This window comes from Hippoglossus stenolepis, chromosome 2 (assembly GCF_022539355.2).
Source record: "Hippoglossus stenolepis isolate QCI-W04-F060 chromosome 2, HSTE1.2, whole genome shotgun sequence".
Classification (NCBI taxonomy): Eukaryota; Metazoa; Chordata; class Actinopteri; order Pleuronectiformes; family Pleuronectidae; genus Hippoglossus; species Hippoglossus stenolepis.
In genome coordinates this window covers 13,984,271-14,005,119 of record NC_061484.1, presented here as the reverse complement: position 1 = coordinate 14,005,119, position 20,849 = coordinate 13,984,271, and the positions used below count along the sequence as shown (strand labels likewise).

Here is a 20,849-nt window from a genome sequence, read left to right as displayed (position 1 = left end):
CCGACCAGTCTCCGCCTCTGATTGGTGCACGCTGAGGTTCTCCCCGGATTTTAACCAATCATCACTTTGATGTATAAATCTAACCCAATCAGCGGCAATGTAGGGGCGGGTCATATATATAATATATAATGTGAGGAGTTGTGGGTTTTTATGTGGACTGCAGTTTGTGTGGGCTTGAGTTCTCCTGCATGATAACAACACTGTATATAACTTTATATATGTACTCTGGCCTTATGCCTTCTCTTTGTATGTAACTGTATACGTTTATATGAATCTTATTTGCAGTTTATACATGATGCCCTCAAATACCCTGTGTAAAATCTTCTAAAGTTGTTTTATTTACATTTTTAATAATCCTCTTCATGCAACACGTCCCTGCTTTGTGCTGTTATTAAATTGTGCTAAGAAAGTGCACAATTCATTTTAGTTAAAAGATTATTGACCAAGTTAAACTGACCACAGATACAGTAGATACTTCCAAACCATACACTGATTCACAGTGGAATGCAGCCTTACTGGTATTTTTATTGTTGACATTGTTTCATTCATTTTTGTTATGTGCTGGTTTGTTTACATATTTGATCTGATCCCCAACCCCTCAAAACAAGCGCTCACTTCCAACAGCATTAGAACGCAGCAGAGGTTTTCATACAGTATATTGGAAATACATACGTTTACACTCAATATTTCTAAACTCGTTAAAAAATTTCAATTTGAGTCCATCAAACAGTTCAATTTAATTTAATGTTCAAAGTACTTATTTATATTCCTAAATTCATCATGGCAAAGCACGTTTCAACATGCTTGACTTAATATCATGTTTCATCCTTCCATCTCTGATAAGATGCTGAGGGGTTTTGTTTTGGTGCAGTTGCTTTCACTCCTTACACTTTATAATCCTGCGAACCATTGTGTATGCAAGCTTGTAAAGCTCAGTTATATATGCTATACTTAGGAACTTGACCTGCAGACATCAAGTCAAGTCAAATCTCCCTCCATTACCTCTCAATATGTGCAGAAATTTGCATTTCTCAAAATAAATAAAGACAAATAACATTAAAAAAATCCAGTCCAATGAAACAGCATCAACAAAAACTGGTTCGGCGTTACGATGCAAAAGTTACACAGTTACTACTCTCCCTCTCTCTCTTTTTTTACCTTTTTTTTTTTTACTGAGAGGGCAAAGAGTGGGAAAAGGAAATAGAGTTCTGGATGCCCCACACTTCCAGGGACTGGATCTTGAAATATCCCTTGCAGAGTGGGATGCTCTTGAATGTGTCACAATGCTCTGTGTATCCTCCCTCAAGGTCTTCCTGCAGGCAGAGAGCATGACCCCCATCACCACCTATAAGAAGAAATAAATACATCAGTACTTACAGCTTAGAGGCCTATGTGTTCTTTTAGTCTGATAATATCAGCAATTGATATACCAATGATGAGCTTTCTGTCGTTTCCTGCTATGAACATGTAGGCTTGTTGTCCCTTGGGTCTCTTTGGCTCTTTAGCAGTCGTGGGCTCCTCTGACGGGGCAGTGAAGGGAATGGTCAGGTAGCTGGGGTCCTGGGGGGTCCCGGCAGGACAGGTCAGATTTGTGGCAGCTGTGGCGGAGGTGATTGGCGAGCTGCCGCTTATGGACACCTGGGAGGGGGTGCTGTTGCTGATGCGAACCTGCTGTGGGGAAGCTCTTCTGGTCATGATGTTGATCATAGCCTGCTGGTAGTGCTCCATGCTGGGACGAAGCTGAAAGAGCAATCGCATTTCTTATTTGACACTCAGTTCCAGTTTGGAAGGCATTCCAGTGAATTACAGTGAACATACTGCATGAATACATTTGAAGTTAACACAAAAATTCTCTTATTTGCAGGAGTATGTCTCACCGTAAACACAAAACATTCCCCAGTTCCAAAATATGTAAGTCCCTCATGGTCATGTTTTGTTCTCTCTGTCATATCTGTTGACAGTAAGGCCCCAAAGACCTGTGAAATGAGAAATATGAATATTTTATCACCACATAAAATGTATTATCAGCATTATTAGCATCACAGCATTTAAAATGCAAATCTGAGATTAAAGTGTAACAACATGTCATGTTACCTCTTCATCGACAGTTTTGATCATCAACACTGCTGGTTCGTGTCCCTCCACATGTGAATAGAGTCTATGTGAGAGAAAACATATACCCGTGTGTTGTTTTTAACATCAAATAAACTGCAGCTTCACTGAAAACAAAACCAAGCTCATAAAACAATAATAGACCTTTATTATTTAGCAGAGCTAAGCAATTTATCAGTTGGCCGATAGAAATCTGTAGATATGAAGCTTTCTCAGACATTTTGGAATATCATGTTTGTAAACAACATTTTAGGAATCATTGTCAACATATTTATTTATTTAGTTAATTACTTAGTTATTTATTCATTTACTGTCTGATTGGTGTCACCATTATTTTGACTCCCTAATATTGGCATTGGCCCCTAAAAATCCATGTTGCTCAAGCTGTGTTATTATTAAGAGAAGGTGGAAGGTTGAAATTTAAGATCTTTCAATGTTAAAATTTCCAAACTCAAACGAGAAAAGAGTTTATCATTTTCTCAATACAGCATTTGATTTCTTTAATTTACTACACAGTGTGTAACAAAATAATCGGTGGCTAAACACTCATGTAGGAAGTATTGGTTTCAACTTCAAGCAATTGTTTACATATACATTTGCCACCAGTGAACTGTAAGTCACATGACATTCTCACTCAAAGCAAACATGTTGACAGTGAAAACACAGCGCCTCTTTCTGTTGCGTAACTAGAGCTGGGAAAGTGCTGCGACAAGGTGTTCAGTGGTTATTGATCCATAGTGACCTGACCTTATTTAATTAAAGTATGGGATGACAAGATAGAAAGATTTTGACAGTGGAAGAGGCCCCTCAGGTCATTAATCATGTCCGTAACAACAGCTCTTAGTGTCATTGATAGTTTCTCAGTGGGATTATATCATTGAATAAAAGTTACTTACGAGGCAAGGCTTCTTCCGTGTTCAGCCGTACTAAACAGCCTAATGGGACTGAAAAGGGCAAAGCGCTCAGGTATCCAGGCCCAGACGACTCTCATCTCGGTCCCTGTCACAACACTGGAGCTGAAGTTTGAGAAGTCCACCGTCTCCACCGTCTGCCTTTGGGAACATTCAAAATAGTAATGACATGAGAAACTGGGATTCGAATTGGATCTGTTTGAACATTTGAAATCACACATAGCTTGTGCGTTTTCACAAATGCTGTTTATCATAAAAAGTTCTGTACATTACATACATTTCATCAGGAGATACTACTCCCTGGCTGATCTACATCAGTTTCTGTATGAACCAACCTGTTCTGGTGGATGCTGACACCTTTTTGCATGAGAAAGTCCTTGTTGGCATTGAACAGGAGGTTGAGCTCTCTCCGCGTGGCCATCGGAATCCCGAAGGCCCGCTCCAGAAGCTTCTCCACCGTGCAGTGGCGAGCGACATTCTGCACAAACCTTTTCATGTCCGTTCTGAAGTCCTCCACGTCGGCCACTCGAGACGACACGGACACTTTGTAGAGGCTGAGCAGGGCCAATGCCACCCTTCAAATTGAAAGATTGTGAAGTTGTGGTTATGTCATGAGGAATCATATTGTTGTGAGTATTGTTGTGAAAAAGTCGCAGCTGCAAACCTGTATAGGACCTTGTAGCCTTCCAGGAGGTAGACGTCCAGCACTCTGATGGCGTATGTGAAGGGAAGGTAAGCAAAAATCCACATGATCCAGTCCGAGTAAAATTCAAAGAGGTTTTGGTGAGAGCTAGCGATGAGCTTACGGATGCCGCGGCAACACCTGTTTGCAAGGTCGCCAAAGGTCATACAGGAGGCGCGGTAGGTGAGGAAGCTCTGGTCGATGTAGCGCTTGTTGGGGTCATTGTAAGTGATGAGTCTGGAGACGCTGTAGAAACACTCGGCTTCATCCTGGCTGAAGTGGAGGATGAGGGAGACCAACGCAGGCAGGATGGGGCAAAAGTTCATGTCCGGTAAGTGTTTGCCGAGGCAAAGAAGAATCTTCTTAACAGAGTTCAGCCCAGCTTTGTTCACACAGTATCTGCAAGGAAAGAGCAAACACAGTAAGTGGATATTATAACACATGTGATACGTAAAATACATTTTTGAAGCCCATGTAACCGTAAATAGCCAAAAATCTAATCAGCTCTGTCTTTTCCTGACCTGGAAAAGATTATTCATGCCTTTGTCTTCTCACGCCTGGAATACTGCAATGTACTTTTTACATGTACCGTCATATAGAAAGCTGCTGCTTGTATTTTAAACAACACCAAGTGTAGGGCTCATATTTCTTGCCTCCCTTCATTGGCTGACGGTTAAATCCAGGATTGATTTTAGGATTCCTTTAATGACTTTCAAAGCTCAGTAAAGTCTTGCCCCCAGTTATATTACAGAGCTGCTAACTCCCTTTAATCTACAAATCGTAATCTCAGATCTTCTAACCAACACTTTCCTAAGTCAAGGCTGGTAACTAAGGGTGACCAGGGTTTGCCTCTAGGACCCGAGGACCCTGGAAGTCCTCGCCTGAGGAGATTAGATTTGCCAACACTATACATACAAAACACATTTTTATATGTTATCTATTTAATACCTGATTTTAACTGGTGACCTTGTTTAGATAAGAAATTAAGTTTTATTATTATTCGGACATCATACATTTTATTTTTGAAGCTCCAATCGCTGAGACTTTAATGTAAAAGTATTTGACAAATACGACAGAGAGCAACAACTTTTCATTCTTTAATCCCATAATGGTCACTACACTCTTCTGATCAAAATCTCGCTAAGGGCCACAGTTATATTGAGAGTTAATGATACTTCAGGATACTTGAACAAATGTTATACCAAAAGAGTACCTTGGTATTTCCTCTCCCTCCATGTACTCTGGGACTGGGTGGGGGCTGATCTTCTGTTCTCCAAAGAGCTTCTTGGCCAGATCATAGTAAACGTCTCTGTCTGAGGTGATAGCCCTGCTGCAGATATCACATCAGTCCACAATTAGATGATTTGACGGAAAGGTAACATATTGAATTTATGATGTTTAGGGTGCTTTATCTTTACCTGCAGTTGATGCTGTGAATGATGTGATAGTAAGCCTTGGCCCTCAGTGTGTGCGGCGTGGCCCAGAATCCCTCTCGGCCCATGGTTTTCAGCTGCTGGTGCTCGCTCCTCAGGATCTGCTGGTACCTTTGTGCAGCTTCAGGATCGATCTTCTCCCAGTCCACAAACTGTCCATACTTCATTCCCGAGTTGGAACTAATCTCCCAGTTGTCCGACTCGGAGATGGTTATCATCGACACTGACTTGAGATTGCCTTTACTGCCTACACAAGCAGAACATGCAAACATACCTTTAATTTGTATTTTCCTGAACACTGTTTGTTTGTGTTTGTGCAATTTTCAAATATCACGTCATTATAAAACATTATTTCAGTACCATTAAGTTCTCCAGAGGGTGACAACTTGTTTGGTTTAGACTTGGACTTCTTGGCGGTGACTCGAACACCAGCTCCCTCCCTGTCTTTATTCTCCTTTTGATGTAGTTGTAGGGAACTTGCTCTCTGCCTCAGAGGACTGAACCTGTTGAAGTTTCCCACGTCATTGTTGCCGCTAAGCTCTGACGCCTCATAACTGTAAAAAGACCTGTTGAGCAGTTGATGCAGTGTTAATGATCTATTCAATAGTACTTATACTCTTTTGTGTCTGTTTATGTGTTGTGCCATGATCTATCTTGCAATTTTGCTCCAACACTAAAACACAAATCCACACAAATGTAAGTAAACAAGCCTGTTGCTCCCTGCTCTAATAACTGACATGATCTGGATTTAAAAGTTTATTTATTTATGTAAAAGCAAAAACATACCTGGAGCGAGGTCTTGGACAGGTTTGCTCTGTCTGCGTCTGCACACCATAGTTCTTGTTTTCCTCTAGGCTGTAATAGGAGTGAGATCTCTGCCTGTTTCTGCCTCCTATGATACTGTCCAAGTCTTGGTCAGAGGACGTGTGGACTGAGATCAAATTCATATTTCCACAATTGGAGAATTCGGGTGTTCTCGAGATGTCAATCATGTCCGGACTTATTCTTCAAAGAGGAGCAGGTTTGAAGGTAACGCGACTCCTGTTATCTACTGCACACAGCGAGGATCAGGGCTTTATATAAGCCTGTGGGCTGTGGCCATGTGAGACGAGCAGGGTTTGTTTGTGGTGATTTTAGTCACAGAGAGTGAACAGCGTCTATTTCTGAGAAGAGAGCAATCCATCTCTGGACGTCATGCACAGCGAAATCAGGGTCTGATCCAAAATACAAGAAATAAAAATATCCAGATCACATGACAAAACACAGGCACCTCTTTAAAAAACACATGACGTGAAATGTCCTTTAAATAACCTTACACTAATAACAATGTTAATAATGTAACACAGAACATTCACCTGGTTGCTATCGGTATTAACACATTGCTTAATGCTGTATTTTGAAACTTATTTTTTTTGCAGCGAAATTTATCAAAACGTGCATTAATCCGAATAAGGTAGTCGATAAGAGGTGTGTAATCATGTTGTTCTTTCTGTGAACCTGCTGCAGGTGTCTCATTGAAATGCCAACTGAATCTATTCCAAGAACTCTTCCAAAGCTTATTATTCTACACAACAGATATTTGTTTTGATCCAAACACGACTACTGTTTGGTTGTGAAACATAAAACCTCCACACGTACTTATCTCATATGTGGGCGTCACATGGAATCGAGTCGAAAACAAACTCTCAAGCCTCCATGAGTGGAGGAAGCATGCTGTCATTGCTTCAAGTGAATTTACCAGTTTATTTTTATTTTCTGTGTAACCTGCCATGTTGCTCAGAGGCTTTTAAACAAAAATGGATGCTCTTTCTTAAAGGTTGACTTAATTAACACCTCTTCCATTAAAATAAGAGGAAAAGTAGAATGGGGTTGTGTGCAAGTAATAAATACTCACAGTAAACATACTACTTTTTTAAATCATGAATAATTTGCTAAGAAAGTGCTCCAAATGTAAACATACATGCTATCTATGATCTAAATATGAAATCTATAAACTTTTCTCAAGTAACAACATTATTATGATTTGTTTCACTCCAACACTGTGTTAATTGATCAGGGCCATGAATCCTGTATCTATATTCAGAAAGACAGAGGTAGATGTTACTGTATTAGTTATATTTATTCACAAAATTTAACATATTTACAACATTCACATCATTAAAATATTAATAATATTGTACAAAGGGGGAACGGGGGAGGGGTTTGTTTTGAGGAGTAGGAAAAGGGTGAGGGTGGCGGGGCCAAGGAGGGAAGGAGTGGGTGAGGTAAGAATGGGTGAAGGGAAACGTCTAATCATCCCTCTCTTCTTTGAGCACTGATTCGCCTTTTTCTCCTTCTCCACTTCTTCTCTCTGCTCCATCTCATCTCGGCCTCCACCTTTCTGCAGCTCAGTCCCATAGTTGGAGTCGTCTCCTCCTGATTCACCTCCAGCCTGGACTCTTCCTATGCTCCTTTTCTTTTGTAGTGCGCAAGCCCGGGCAGCCGATGTAGGGAGTTCTCCTTTTTTTGGTTTTGCATGTGATGAGCTGGTTCTTGTTAATGAGCTTAACCATCGGCCTCCTCTGTCCGACCTCCAGCAAGTTGACCAGCCCCTTTGGAGCTTGTTTTTCCTTGTCGACCTCCACCTCTCTGCTCCAGCTTGTCTCAGGCTGAGGTGGCTCCTGGTGCAGACTTGCCTCCATACTCTTGGACTTGGCCTGACACTCAGTGAGCTCGGCCATGCAGTCAATGTAGGCCCTCAAGCAAGCACGCCGTTTCGTGGTCTCTTTCTTTATGAGACCATCTTTGTCATTCAACTGATGTTGCAGCTGCTCCAACTGCTCCTTCAGAGCCTGGATCTCCTTCTCCACCTCTCTGCTCCAGCTTGTCTCAGGCTGAGGTGGCTCCTGGTGCAGACTTGCCTCCATACTCCTAGCCTTGGCCTGACACTCAGTGAGCTCAGCCATGCAGTCAATGTAGGCCCTGAGTTGAGCACGCCGTTTCTTGGTCTCCTTCTTTATGAGACCATCTTTGTCTTTTAGCTGGTGTTCCAGCTGCTCCACCATCTCCTTCAGAGCCTGGATCTCCTTCTCCTTCTCCACCTCCACCATTCTGCTCCAGCTTGTCTCAGGCTGAGGCGGCTCCTGGTGCAGACTTGCCTCCATACTCTTGGACTTGACCTGACACTCAGTGAGCTCGGCCATGCAGTCAATGTAGGCCCCCAAGCAAGCACGCCGTTTCGTGGTCTCTTTCTTTATGAGACCATCTTTGTCTTTTAGCTGGTGTTCCAGCTGCTCCACCTGCTCCTTCAGAGACAAGTTTCCATTTTTAAGAGCCATAATCTCCCTGTTGGCGCGGAGGAGTTCGGCTCTGAGGCTCAACACAATGTCTGGTTGCTGCATGTTTACAACGAGAGCAGATCTGTTTTTGTTGATGAAGCTCTTGGAACCAGTTGATGCTCTATTTTCTCTTATGTGCTGAGTGGTTTGTGAGTGATCGTCGTTCTCACGAAGTTTGCCATGAAACTCAATACTGAATGCCTGTTCTCACTGGGAAGGACAAATCTAAACTCAAATTACGCTCAAACAACTATAATTCAAAAACTATAAGTCCTATCTGTGGCACCTACTGATGGCGAAGTTTTCACGATCATTTATTTCAGTAAATACTTTTTTTCTTACTTAGATATTTTGATGACTATATTTTGATTTACATTTGAAGCAATATTATTTTGAATAATATCAATGTTATATAATGTTATTAATCTATTTAATTATATGTTTAAAACTCTTTAAAACTCACTAACTGGGGTGCACCTGTTCTCTCCCCACTGGGAAGAGACAAACCTAATATAATAATAATAAATAACAACACAGTGGAATGTTAGTCAGCTTTCCCTTGAATGCCTGCGAGAACGGTGTGTCGCGACTCGCTCTTCCTAGCTCTACTGGAGGTGCTAGCGAGGGGCTACTAGCGCTAGCTGAAGATGACACACTCGGGCTCGGAGACCGCAGGACATTAAACGCTGTACAGTCTTTCAGATCCATTGTGTGGAGACATAGCACAGAAGCATGTATAATTAAAGCCCGCAAAAAGCCAATTCATTTGCCTGAAAAAATGTTTTTATAATAATCCTTACAATTTCAATAGGGCCTCCCACTGTCTCCTACTGTTCGGTGCTCGGGCCCTAATTAAAACCCTCAAAAAGCCAATTCATTTGCCTGAAAAAAAATTATAACAAGATAAATGTTAATTACAGCTGTTGTACATTAGTGCTTTTGATTAGCTTCCTGTCCTTGTGTAACTTTGATTACCTGTAATGGAGCATGAGACTGATCGCTTGTTGACACGCCAGTACTGTTTTTCTGTGTGGTCTGAGAAAAACAAAAATATTCTGTATGACACAAACTTTTTATCGATTACATTTTTAAGCTATTTAAACATATGGAAGGATAATGGATAGCTCTACAAAATGTTTACCTTTTTCTTCTGCCGTTTGAAAACAAAAGGCTTTGTTAAAGGGCTCACATAAACTCGCCTCTTCTGATGTCTTTGTTTCCACCGCTCCAAATCCACACGGTGTCTAAAGTTAATCAAAGAGTAAATCAATGTTAATAGTTCAGCTACCGCTGAAGTACATTTCACTTGACTTATTTTATAAGAAAAAAAGTCAACAATCACAGGAATTTCATGTAGTTTATATATCAGAGCTTCAATTTTTTACCTTCTTCTTCCTCTTCATGGAGTCACTGTATTCCCTTAGAAGGGCATTCAGTGTGATCTTGTAGGTATATACAACATCGTCCAGTCTGGTAAGCCGTCTCCGTTGAAAACGGATCTTTTTGAGGTCCCACTGGCTTTTCTCCATTATCCCTTGTGTTTTATTGTCTTCGGTGTAATTCTGGAGTTCAACATGTACAGTACCTTATATAACATAAAAATTGCTTCATTCACCATATTTGCATTAAAATCTGTAATATCCAGGATTGAATAATGCAATGTTTTTCAATTTTACTAACAGATCTTTTATGTTATAGTACCTGTGTGGGTTTACGGGCAGTTCTTTTCAACCTCTTAGTAAGCCTGTCATACACAGGACCCGTTCCGTGGCGTCCAAGGTCACCTGCCAAAGGATAATGCCATTTTAATTTATTTACTGAATAAGCTTTTAAAACAAACATGTATCAAAGCACATGCCATAGAAGAGGACTAACCCAGGAGTAAGCCAGACCAAAGAGCAGCCTGAGGAAGGAAGTATTTCAGCAATGTTGGGATGAATGTTGGGCTGAAATAGACATTTGGATCCCCATCCTTCTCAAGCTCTGCCCTCTGAATGACTTCCTCAAAATGAGGTTGGAACAGTGTTGGTCCCACATCATTCTAGAAAAAATAATAAGAAATTACATTTTTTTTCTCGAGTTGGATCTTGTAAACAAATGTAAACCGTCATTGCTTAAGGATTGTAGTCAATTTGCATTTTGCAATAAATATGGATGTGAATACAGTCCTAACAAAGCCAACAATTAATTATTGCTATAAAATGGGTGGCAATTGAGACAATGATCACATACCCCAAAGTCTTGCTCCACAATGCTTTCAACAACAACCTCTGGAGATTTTGGAAGTGTTTTTCAACATTCCTCCCACTGTGGGAACTGGAAAAAACCATTGCAGCACTGATGACAACTTCATCCATGTCTTTTAGTGTTGTAGCCTGTGTCATGAGCCCAAACACATGCATTGCCAGGTGGTAATGTTGGGAGGCACTGCAACGACAAAGCTTGTAAAATTAGTATTACAGAGATTTCCCATGTTATGATGTTAGAACATTTTAAGCATATACAGCAATCACTCACTGTTTTCGGCATAGGTCCTTTGCATTTTTCATGACATGACTCAAGCAGCGATGCAAAATCGGAAGTCCTATGGAGTCCTCTTGTCCTTGTCCGGTCACAAGGTCATAATACTTGCACAGCAGTTCCTGAAGGCTCAATCCACAGAAGTTATATGAGAGTGACTGCAGGAGGACTATGGAGCCATCGCATATCAACATTGCCGGCCTTTTATTAACTTTTCTTCCGTGGAGTCTTCTTAAGTCGGTCACAAATGACCCCAGGAAATATGACAGATGTTGTGGTGTGGTCATTTGTGAGATATGTGGCCACAGGAACAGGGGAGGATCCTTTTGATGGATGTCTCACCACCATTTCATACACATACGTAGAATGGTGCAGTTTGCCCCTTTCCTTTGTGAACAATGCTGCCCGTCGCATCCAAATACACAATGTCATCTTTGCACCGCTCATAAAACAAGTTGAGAGTCTTGTCAGACCACAGCATAATGCTTTTGGGTTGCAATATTATTTTTTGTATAACTGCATCCTCTGAATCTTGCTCTTCCTCTCGCATAATTTCTAAACTAATCATTTCATTTTTGTGTCTTCTGTTTTTTTCCCGACTATTACATGAGAGCGTTTTCATGACTCCGGTTGTAGGAACCTGATCCGGATTCCACAACACTGTCTTCCAGCTTGTCCAAATTTTGTAAGTATAATGTTCTTGGCAGTTTGGTGGTGAGGATATCCGCTATGGCATCCCTTTCATCTGCACGCACCGGACGTCTTTGCAGTTCTTCGCTGTGGTGCCACACTCTGTCTCCACTGAAGGTCACAACCGCCTTGAGTGATGACTCATCTTCTACATTCACCTGAACTTCGACAGGGCAGTTATTAGAAAGACAGTAGCCTGAACAAGAAAATACAGGTGCATTTCAAGTCGACCCAATCGTTTGGACGTTGTGGTGTTTGAATGCAAAACTGCAATGTGGATGAATGCTGCGGATTCCATTAGCTATTATAACTGTCCAGTTCAGTGTTTTGAAACGCCGTTCATGCTGTGTCCTCCTGAGTTTTTTCCATTGTTTTTCAGAAAAAAAAACAAAAACAGGGTTGCTTAGGCAATGGATGAGAAAAGAATTGTTCCTGATATTCTTTTTCATCCGTGGATGATGATGTTGTGGAGCCATTGCCATTGTCTGTTGTACAATGGGACTGCAAAACACAGTAAAACATAATCAGCATCAGTGAACAAGTTGTTGTGAAGTTGCCTAATAACAGTATATGCACGTTAACCATTGTTGTCACACATTATTTACTAGAGACCTAACAGTTCTTTTGTACAACTTTCAATCACCAAGATTTGAAAAAACTGATACAGTATTCTGTATTTCATAACAATTATGTCATTATTGACCATTGCAATATTTACCTCTGCAGTTTCCGCTGGAGATGTCGATGTGTGTATTGGGCTGTTGGTGCACTGGCTCTGCAGTAATGTCATCAGGCTGTGGGGAAACTGGCCATGCTGTTATGTTGGCTGGCTGTGGGGAAACTGGCCCAGCTTTTTGTGGAGGGCTCACTGCTTCATTGATCTGAAACACATTTTGAGTGATTCTCAGAATTTTCATCTTCACATCAAAGGAAACCCTGAAAAGAATAATTAGCTTAGGAATTGATGGATTTCTTTACGAAGATATGATATATTATTAAATATTGAAATGGTAAAAGTAAAAGCTTTATTACCTTTTTGTGTCGATGATAGGCATGTTTAAGCCTCTTCCTATTGATATTGCCATTAGCAATTCCCAGATCCTGGCATGCTTCACCCCAGAAAGTTGTGTCATCCTTTTCTTCATGAAGCTTAGCTGAGGCCTGAAGCTTTTTGATGACCAACACAATAGCCTCTGCCGTAATGGAAACTCTTCTGGACTTAAATTGAAATAACAAGTTTCATTTTTGGGTCATTTATATATATTTTTTTAATTTGTAAAGGACATGTAGACAAACTTTGACAAGTTACAAGTAATTACAGTTGTAAAAATAACACTCACCTTTCCAAAGGAAGGAAAAACAAAGACTCTAAAATGGGAAAAAACATAAAGACTCATTGGAATATATTTGGGGTCTATTGATTGTATAATAAATACACATTTAAGTTCATGCTTGTGGCGATATTGGTCCTTAACATTCATTATTTTAAAGTGAATTCACCAAACATTTTAATAATACCCCAGTGAAAATGTAGCATAATGACAAAATAAAATGTCCCTTGTAAGCAAGCAAGTCTTGTCCTGACATACTGTTTTTAAATAAACAGAACATTTGAAAAAGTTGGCATTACTTTGTACTAACAAAAGAATAAGGATGAACAAAAGTATTTGTACTGTGGTATTACGGTTTGTACATGAATGTTGATTGTCAAGAGGGAAGATGTAATGTCCTAGACAACCAATTATAAAACTGGTTGATGATGATATGATATATACGATATGATGAAACGCATCATATCGTATATCTCTCCTCCGCTCATTTAAGTCCCGGGGACAGCGCTGAGCGCCACTATAGTTTAGACGTATCTGTCTCCGTCTGGTAATTTTCAATTAAATCTTTGCGTACTTACCCTCGTCGTGCTGGCATTCTGGATTGTGGATGCGCTGACAGTTTCTCACCAGAAACGAAATTCGAAAAACCAACAAGTTGCAAAGTTTGCAAAAGTTGTCGGACGAGTCGAAGGTCAGCACTGAAAACTTTTTCTAATTAGTCGCATATATGACGACTAAGACAACGGCGGAAATGCGAGTTCAAAGTTCGATCTTAAAGTTAAGGTAAATAAAAATTGCGTTTTTTATTTGTTAGATCTTTCCTTTTTTTACTGAACGAGTCAACCCCCTTATAATTATCTCTCAGTTGTCATGTAATTGGTGTCAAAACGGAGTGTCAAAGGAAGTGTCTTTTAATTAAATCTCTAAGTGTAAATGTATGAACTCTGCACTTTCCACTCTAACCTCTGAACCTGGCTGTGACACCTCAGAAGTGAATTTAACCCCGCCATCATCGGACACAGAGACACAGAGGGAAGCAGAGACAGATATCCTTGACTTGAGAAAACTGCTTTGGACTGTCGATTTAACTTCAAACTGTTCATTAATTAAATTAGGAACCGACTCTTTGGACTCACTGACTGCGGTTGCGCCGCAGATCAGCTGTCTGTCGGTTGTCTGTTGTTAACACGCACTGTGTGTCCGCTATACGGCGGAGCTGCAGGGTTATCTCCAGCATTTCCTTCAATACTAGTTAGATTATGTACTAAACACTAAGCACTTCAAATATCCTGAAATAATCTATTCCACAGTGGAAATGTTGGACTTTACTTTGAAAAACCTCTTAATCTATACAGTAAGAATGTTTGATATTCAGTATGTGGGTAGTCTGAGAGGTCCTGAACACAGGCATATCTGTCTCTCTCTGGAATTATTGAGCAAAGTCTAGTCAGGTTCATTCATCGGAGAATGAAAACAACTCAAAACACTCATCAGAGAACGGGTGTTTGTTTTTCGTAGTTTCTGAAATGCAAGTGTTGTTTTAACTGTGTAATCAACAGATGATATGTCTGAAGTGTGTCGAGTGTGTTGTCAACATAACACGTGTGACGAAGCAGATCTGGAAAACTAACTTAACGTCTTCATTGTGGAACAACGTGTTGTGTATTTCCTCTCTTCTGTCAGATGGCTGCGTGCTTTGTTGGAGCTGTGTCAGTCGAAGGAGTAAATAAAGTTCCCTGTGTAACTATGACAACTCTGGCAAATTATAATAGTGATAAATAATAATAATAAAACTATTTATATTTTGTTGTATTTTCACGAACAATGTGGTGTGGTGATACAGGCAATTACGGATGCTTCAGGAAACATCATCATTCAAAATAAAGTGCCTTTTTGTGTCAGTATCATCTTCAGACTAAATATAAAGGTGAAAGAAATCCCACCACGGGAATCGATGCGCTGTGGTCCACATAAAAGAGCCTAACATATTGACAATGGCACTGCCCACTGATGTATAGCATCACCTCTATGTTCGGATGACTGTGAAGCCTGTGAACATCTTACCATGTGTTGTTTCAGGGAGTACGCTTCACACCAACCAGGATATCAACGAGCACACGAAACGCACACTAATAGTAAGCAGGGCGCAGCGGTGTCCAAATGTGTGAAGTATGAAAGATAACTCCGAGTTTACGGGGAAATTGTGACTGTCACAAGTTAACGTGGGTGTTTTGGGTTGTTTTCATTCTCCAATGACTGAACCTGTTCATCGAGTACATCTATTAAAATCACGTCTGCTGACTTTAACCAGCAGCGACAGGAGGACACATGAAGCTTTACACGTCCAATAGAAGCACGTTCATCAACTTTACTCACAAAAACACAACACGAGCTTCCGCCTTGTTGATGTGCGGGGATGTTTTCATATGACACTTGTTTGGTGTGTGCGCATTGTAATGATCACCAGCGTCAAACGAAAGCACTTTGCGTGGAGCTGGTCACGCGTGTGTATTCTTCAACGAAGAGGAGCATCAGTTTGTGAAGCCTGGTATTAAGTATGCAGCGTTTATTCTGTGTTCGGACCATCACCAGATAACATGGGCGTTACCTGAAAGCACATCTGGTGTTATACAGCTGACGAAGCAAAGAACGCGACATTTATGTGACGCGCGATGAAGATCTCAGCGGCGTAATGAGATCGTCATCAGACCACAAGCTCATAGTGCTTCGGCTTGTTGTTTCGAATCCCATTCAAGATTTTTATACTATTTTCTTTTTTTTTTAACCATTTGATTGATATTGTTGTCTCAACGTGATGCGGACACATTACATTAACTCGTGAAGGGTTTTTGTTTGATGTTTATTCAACCAGACCTTCAGTAGATCACCGCACTTCACACAGGCGCTTTGTGAAAATGACGAATCTGCGACCGGCTCTGCAACCGACCATCAACATCTGGAAAAAAAGTAAACATATCACCAGTTGCCATGATCACCAGTTAAACTGGAACACCGGCTCATTGTGGACCCGATAGAAATGAGCTTTAAAAGCTGCGTAAGTACAAAATGTCCGCTTGCAGTCGGCGCCAAAACATTTGAAAATACAACGGGGTGCGTTCCTATGAACTCTACAATGCAGCACATAACCCCTCAACGTCTCTAATACTTTGCTGCAAAAACGGCAGGTAATCATTTTTAGCAAAGAAACAAAACCGCACGATTTTTTTAGCTTAGCTTTAGAAGTGTTTCCCCTCCTCCGGTGACGCTGTAAAACCACCCACACAACAGCATGACACAACGAACTGAAAGAGTTCAACGCTAAGCATGAAACCCACCGAGTAATTAACTGCTGGTCAGTCGTTATGACTGTAAAATATCCCCTCGGTCCCAAACAGAAGCTCGTAGTAAAGTGACAACACACGTATTTCAAGTTTGAAGAAGATGAACGTTAGCTTACCAGTGCTACCGACCGTAACCCCGCCGTCCTCAGGTGAACTCAGCTCGGCTCAGCTCCAGACGCTAGCCGACCGGGCGGAGTGGGCGAGGAGTGGGGGCGCGCACCAGGGCGCGCATTCAGGCACGAGCGGTAAACTTCGCCGATCTGGCTGCTCTAGTCCAATCAGAATGAATCTCTACTAGTCAGTGAGTGTTTGAAATTCAAACACAGCCGTTTATTTGAGCGGGAATGTAAAATTAACATTGAAATTCATTACTATTAAAAAATGTAATGTGATGTGATGTCCATGCTCATACCATGACCGCCTAGATCTAAATAGCATCTGTTCAGATTGTTTAATTGAAAGTAAATTAAATTCTGTTTGTAAATTTAGCCTTTGTTTGTAAAGATCTGGAGAGGGGGTGGCTGAGTGTTGTTGATCCAATTTCATTATGAGGTCCGTTAATTCAGTTAGACGTGTCTGTCTTTGTTTATTAGTGAACGAACAGTTCAGTAGTTATATTTGATTCTATAATAATGTATATAATGTTTTTCAGAAAAATGTCAATCTGTTTGGAAATGTACTGGATAAATCCTTCATCAGATAACAAGAGAGCATATAGCCGCCATGAGTAAACTGAATTTTGATTCGGAAAACTGAGCTCTAAAACCAGGGGGCTACGATCGGATATAACAATACTATTATACATGCATACTTTGACATTAGATAATAGCTTTTTGTCAACGAAAAAGTAATTGATATGCGAGTATGTTTGATGCATCGGAGAGAAAAATTAGTATTGTCTGGTTGATGGGAAAAGAAATCGCCACGCATCGACAGCCCGTGAACCCGTGAACCCGCAGGATGAACGGGCGTGGTCGGTCCCCCTCACGAGGTACCTGAGCCGTATGATGAGCCCTGTCCAGAATCGGGGGCTCCTCCAAGCCATTAGGACCCCCAAGAACGTTGTGTAGAACCCCGGTGATGAACTGTGTAGGATTTCCCTTTTCCAAACCCTCTGGCACTCCTATGATACGTAGATTGCATCGTCCTCCTCTATTTTCCAGATCATCAGTCTTCTCCTGTAGTTTTTTGGCTCAAATTTGCGTATCGCGTCTCCATCGCCTCCAAGCCGGTATCCAAGTCATTCAGCCCTTCGTCATGCTCACGTAGTTTGTCACTGCATTCATCTAGGGCAGTTTTTATCAGATCCGCTTGATCTCTTCACGGAGACTGCTATTCTCTTCTTGAATAACTTCCTTGACAATCTCCCGGAATGCCTGTAGCATACTAGCATCCACAGTGTTCTTGCTATAGTAGCCTTAGCCTCTGAGTCATTAGTCAGCACGGTTTTAGAAGACTTGGGAGGCATTTTTTGTTCCGAAGATTCTACCAAATACTTTGTTGACTCTCAAAATACTACAATGAAATAATTATTTAACCAGGCTAATAACGAATTATAACTTATTTATGTGTCAAAGTTGGGACCTCGTGGTTTACATGTCTAGTCCATCACGCCCTCTGTGTTAAGTTTGACTCCCTGTTCAACGTTGCCCAAAAAAACATAAAAAGTTACATAAAAGTTCACGTATATCTTAAATGAACATAGTGCCTCAAAATTCTCATCAAACTTTTCCGTAGGTCTTCTTGACCATAACGCGAGTCATGAGTCATCTGATCCTAATATTTTACTTAATGGGTTCAATAATACCTGTCAAACCACACTGGATATCATAGCCCCCATTAAAACAAGAATGAAATCCCCTATTAACACCTCTCCATGGGTTGATGACAGGCTACGAGAACTTAAAAGGCTGTGCAGAAAAAATGAACGGAAGTGGAAAAAGACCAAACTGCATGTCCACTACCTAAATATGAAAGAACTCTTAACTTCCTATAATGACAAAATAAAAATTGCAAGAGCCAACTATTTCTCGAAACTAATCACTAGTAATTACCATAATAACAAGAATTTTTTTTATCCTTAAGTGCTTGCTCATTGTGGGAACTGTTGGGTTTCTCTATAAACTTAAGGTCTTGACCTTATTATGTTATGATTTGGCTCTAAAATTCATTTTTGCCATGGACTTTTGTGTGAAGCACCTTGTAACCTCGTTTAGATAAGTGCTACACAAATAAAGTTATCATTACTATTATTACTATTATTATTATTATGACCCTACTGATATATTGTTAAATATAGGCCTACTCAATTCTAAACAGACACATCACCTGTTTTTTTAAACCCCTCATATTAACATAATTTAGCTGTATTTGTACATATTATTATCTGTAAAGTATAACATATAAATTTGTAAAATGTAATACAGTTTTATTCTGTATAAAAAAATTTTTTTTAACACTATCATGTTGTAATTTTAACTGTATTGTATTGCTTTTTGTATTACAGTTTTTCTTTGTTTAACCTACACTAATCTGTAAATTCTACAAAGAAATATGATGATTTTAGCATATTTTTACCTTAAAATTAACAGTTATGTTACGTTCAGTATTTTACAAAATATTACTGTAAGTTAAACCCTGCTTCATTGTTTTTCCATTTACAATATTTTTATGTCATGATTTACAGCACTTCACTGTTAATTTCACGGACTTTTTTTACAGTGCAGTATCTTCCAAGGCCAACACAGGTAGACACTCCCCGCCAGCAGAACAGCCATGATATACTCTTGAATGGTCTTTCATGCTCTCGTAGCTCTGTAACCTTCTCCTCTCGGAATGCCTGAGGAGGAAGGATAGTGTTTCATGTTAAAAGCGCCGGTTTCAACTGTATGCCACCAAAAAAAAAATCAAAAGACTCCGAATCAGAGCACGTGCGGTCCCCTCTCTCATATTGACTCAAACACTTTGGGTTCAAACGAGTGAAAATCTTGGAGAAAAGAGGGATGAAACGCAGAAGGAACAAGTTGATGGTTGTGTTACTTTCCAGGTTCCTTGTCATTGCATCTCTTTTTAACTGTCACCGCTGCAGAAAGGTCCGAAAATAACAAATAACAGAACACACGTTGTGTTGCATATTGCACAGCTCAGATTATAATTATGTACTCTGAACTAGTTACTGTGCATGCATTAAATAAACAAACCTCCTCTTTTGGACACAAAATGCATTCAGGGCGCCTAAATGGATATTTTTTTATGATTGATGACAATGTGCCCTGTAATATAATAAAGCTCATTTGGGTGTGAAATCCTACACATCATTTCTATGAGTCCACAAGTCACATCTACTGCTTCAGTGAGCTCCACTGCCAATAGAAAAGCTCTGGCTCTGAGATTTCTCTCTTCATCACATCACAAATTAGAGCCCCGGTTCTACTGTGGCTTTACGACTGAATCGCTAAAATCGAAATTCTGCTCGAGTGTTGACGGCGTCAGATCCCTGATCCCTCAAATATACAGGAAGACGCGAATATCAGGAGCCACTCGCTCTTGCCATGAAATAGACTGATAAGGTGAATGTTATGATCTTTAATTGATTTCACTCCCATTTCACTCATGAGGGGAGATGTAGATGGGATCTTTTTTAAGCCTGCTATCATGGCGGAAAAAGGAGGGGAGGGCAACATTAGCGAGATGTGTTAATACTTTGTGCAGTCAGGGAAATGTGAAATCACATGATTAGACCTGCATGGGAGGAAACATCTCTAGGAAATTATTCTGTTTTCATCGGGTTATTGCAGCAGTCTGTCTCATACATACCCTGTTTGTGCTATAGGGCGTGTTACACCATGTTGCATGGATAGCAAATAAAATCAACGTACACAACAGAAAGGTGCCCTCACTGCAATCACAGCTCCCTTAAGCTGGTATTAGTGGTGTTTCGACCCAGCAAATGTCTCTGGAGACACAGGATCTACTTGCGTTGGCCTATATATGTACTGAAAATGGACTTTCCAGTGAAGTAGGAGGCAGCTTGTGTCCAGCAGCTGAAAATTAAATTTACAAATGACTATTTAGCTTTATTTCAAACTCATAGGTTCATATCCATATAGAAAAACAATGATACAGAAATACAATCATCACATTTACACGTCCACAGGGATTAAAATACATCAAGCAATTTAAAAATAATGCAAACCTAATAACATAAATAACTCAGTAGAGCGCATTGGTCTGCAAACAACAGTGAGAAATTAAATCATTTCATGTTTAAAGACGCTCTATCTCCCAATGTTAAAGAAAGAGAAAATAAATTCCCCGATCTGCCTCCTGTTCCGAATACACATCAAGTTCACTGACCTCCTCTCTGACCCACATCGCACCAAGTTTCATGGAAATCTGTTCAGTTGTTGTCCAACAAACAAAAGGACAGGGGTGAAAACATAACCTCTTTGGCAGAGGAGATAATAATAAATGATGGCTTTCTTTAAATAAGTATTATTTTAAAACATGTCT

General features: G+C 40.3%; 1 protein-coding gene and 1 long non-coding RNA gene across 2 annotated transcripts; both read right to left on the bottom strand.

Moving 5' to 3' along the window:
* Positions 1-500: 500 nt before the first annotated feature.
* On the bottom strand, positions 501-6,264 carry LOC118115412 (TBC1 domain family member 24-like). The gene is made up of 11 exons (XM_035166539.2): positions 5,925-6,264; positions 5,499-5,704; positions 5,124-5,385; positions 4,919-5,035; positions 3,688-4,104; positions 3,359-3,598; positions 3,009-3,164; positions 2,095-2,158; positions 1,878-1,976; positions 1,431-1,740; positions 501-1,345 (listed from the first exon to the last, which is right to left on the bottom strand). The coding sequence occupies exons 1-11, from the start codon at positions 6,128-6,130 to the stop codon at positions 1,170-1,172; spliced, it is 2,253 nt and encodes a 750-aa protein (XP_035022430.2). The 5' UTR covers positions 6,131-6,264; the 3' UTR covers positions 501-1,169.
* A 3,379-nt stretch (positions 6,265-9,643) lies between these two features.
* On the bottom strand, positions 9,644-10,241 carry LOC118124016. Its single transcript, XR_004698657.2, has 3 exons — positions 10,157-10,241; positions 9,841-10,017; positions 9,644-9,699 (listed from the first exon to the last, which is right to left on the bottom strand). It is a non-coding gene; the product is annotated as an uncharacterized LOC118124016 (long non-coding RNA).
* Between the last annotated feature and the right edge of the window lie 10,608 nt (positions 10,242-20,849).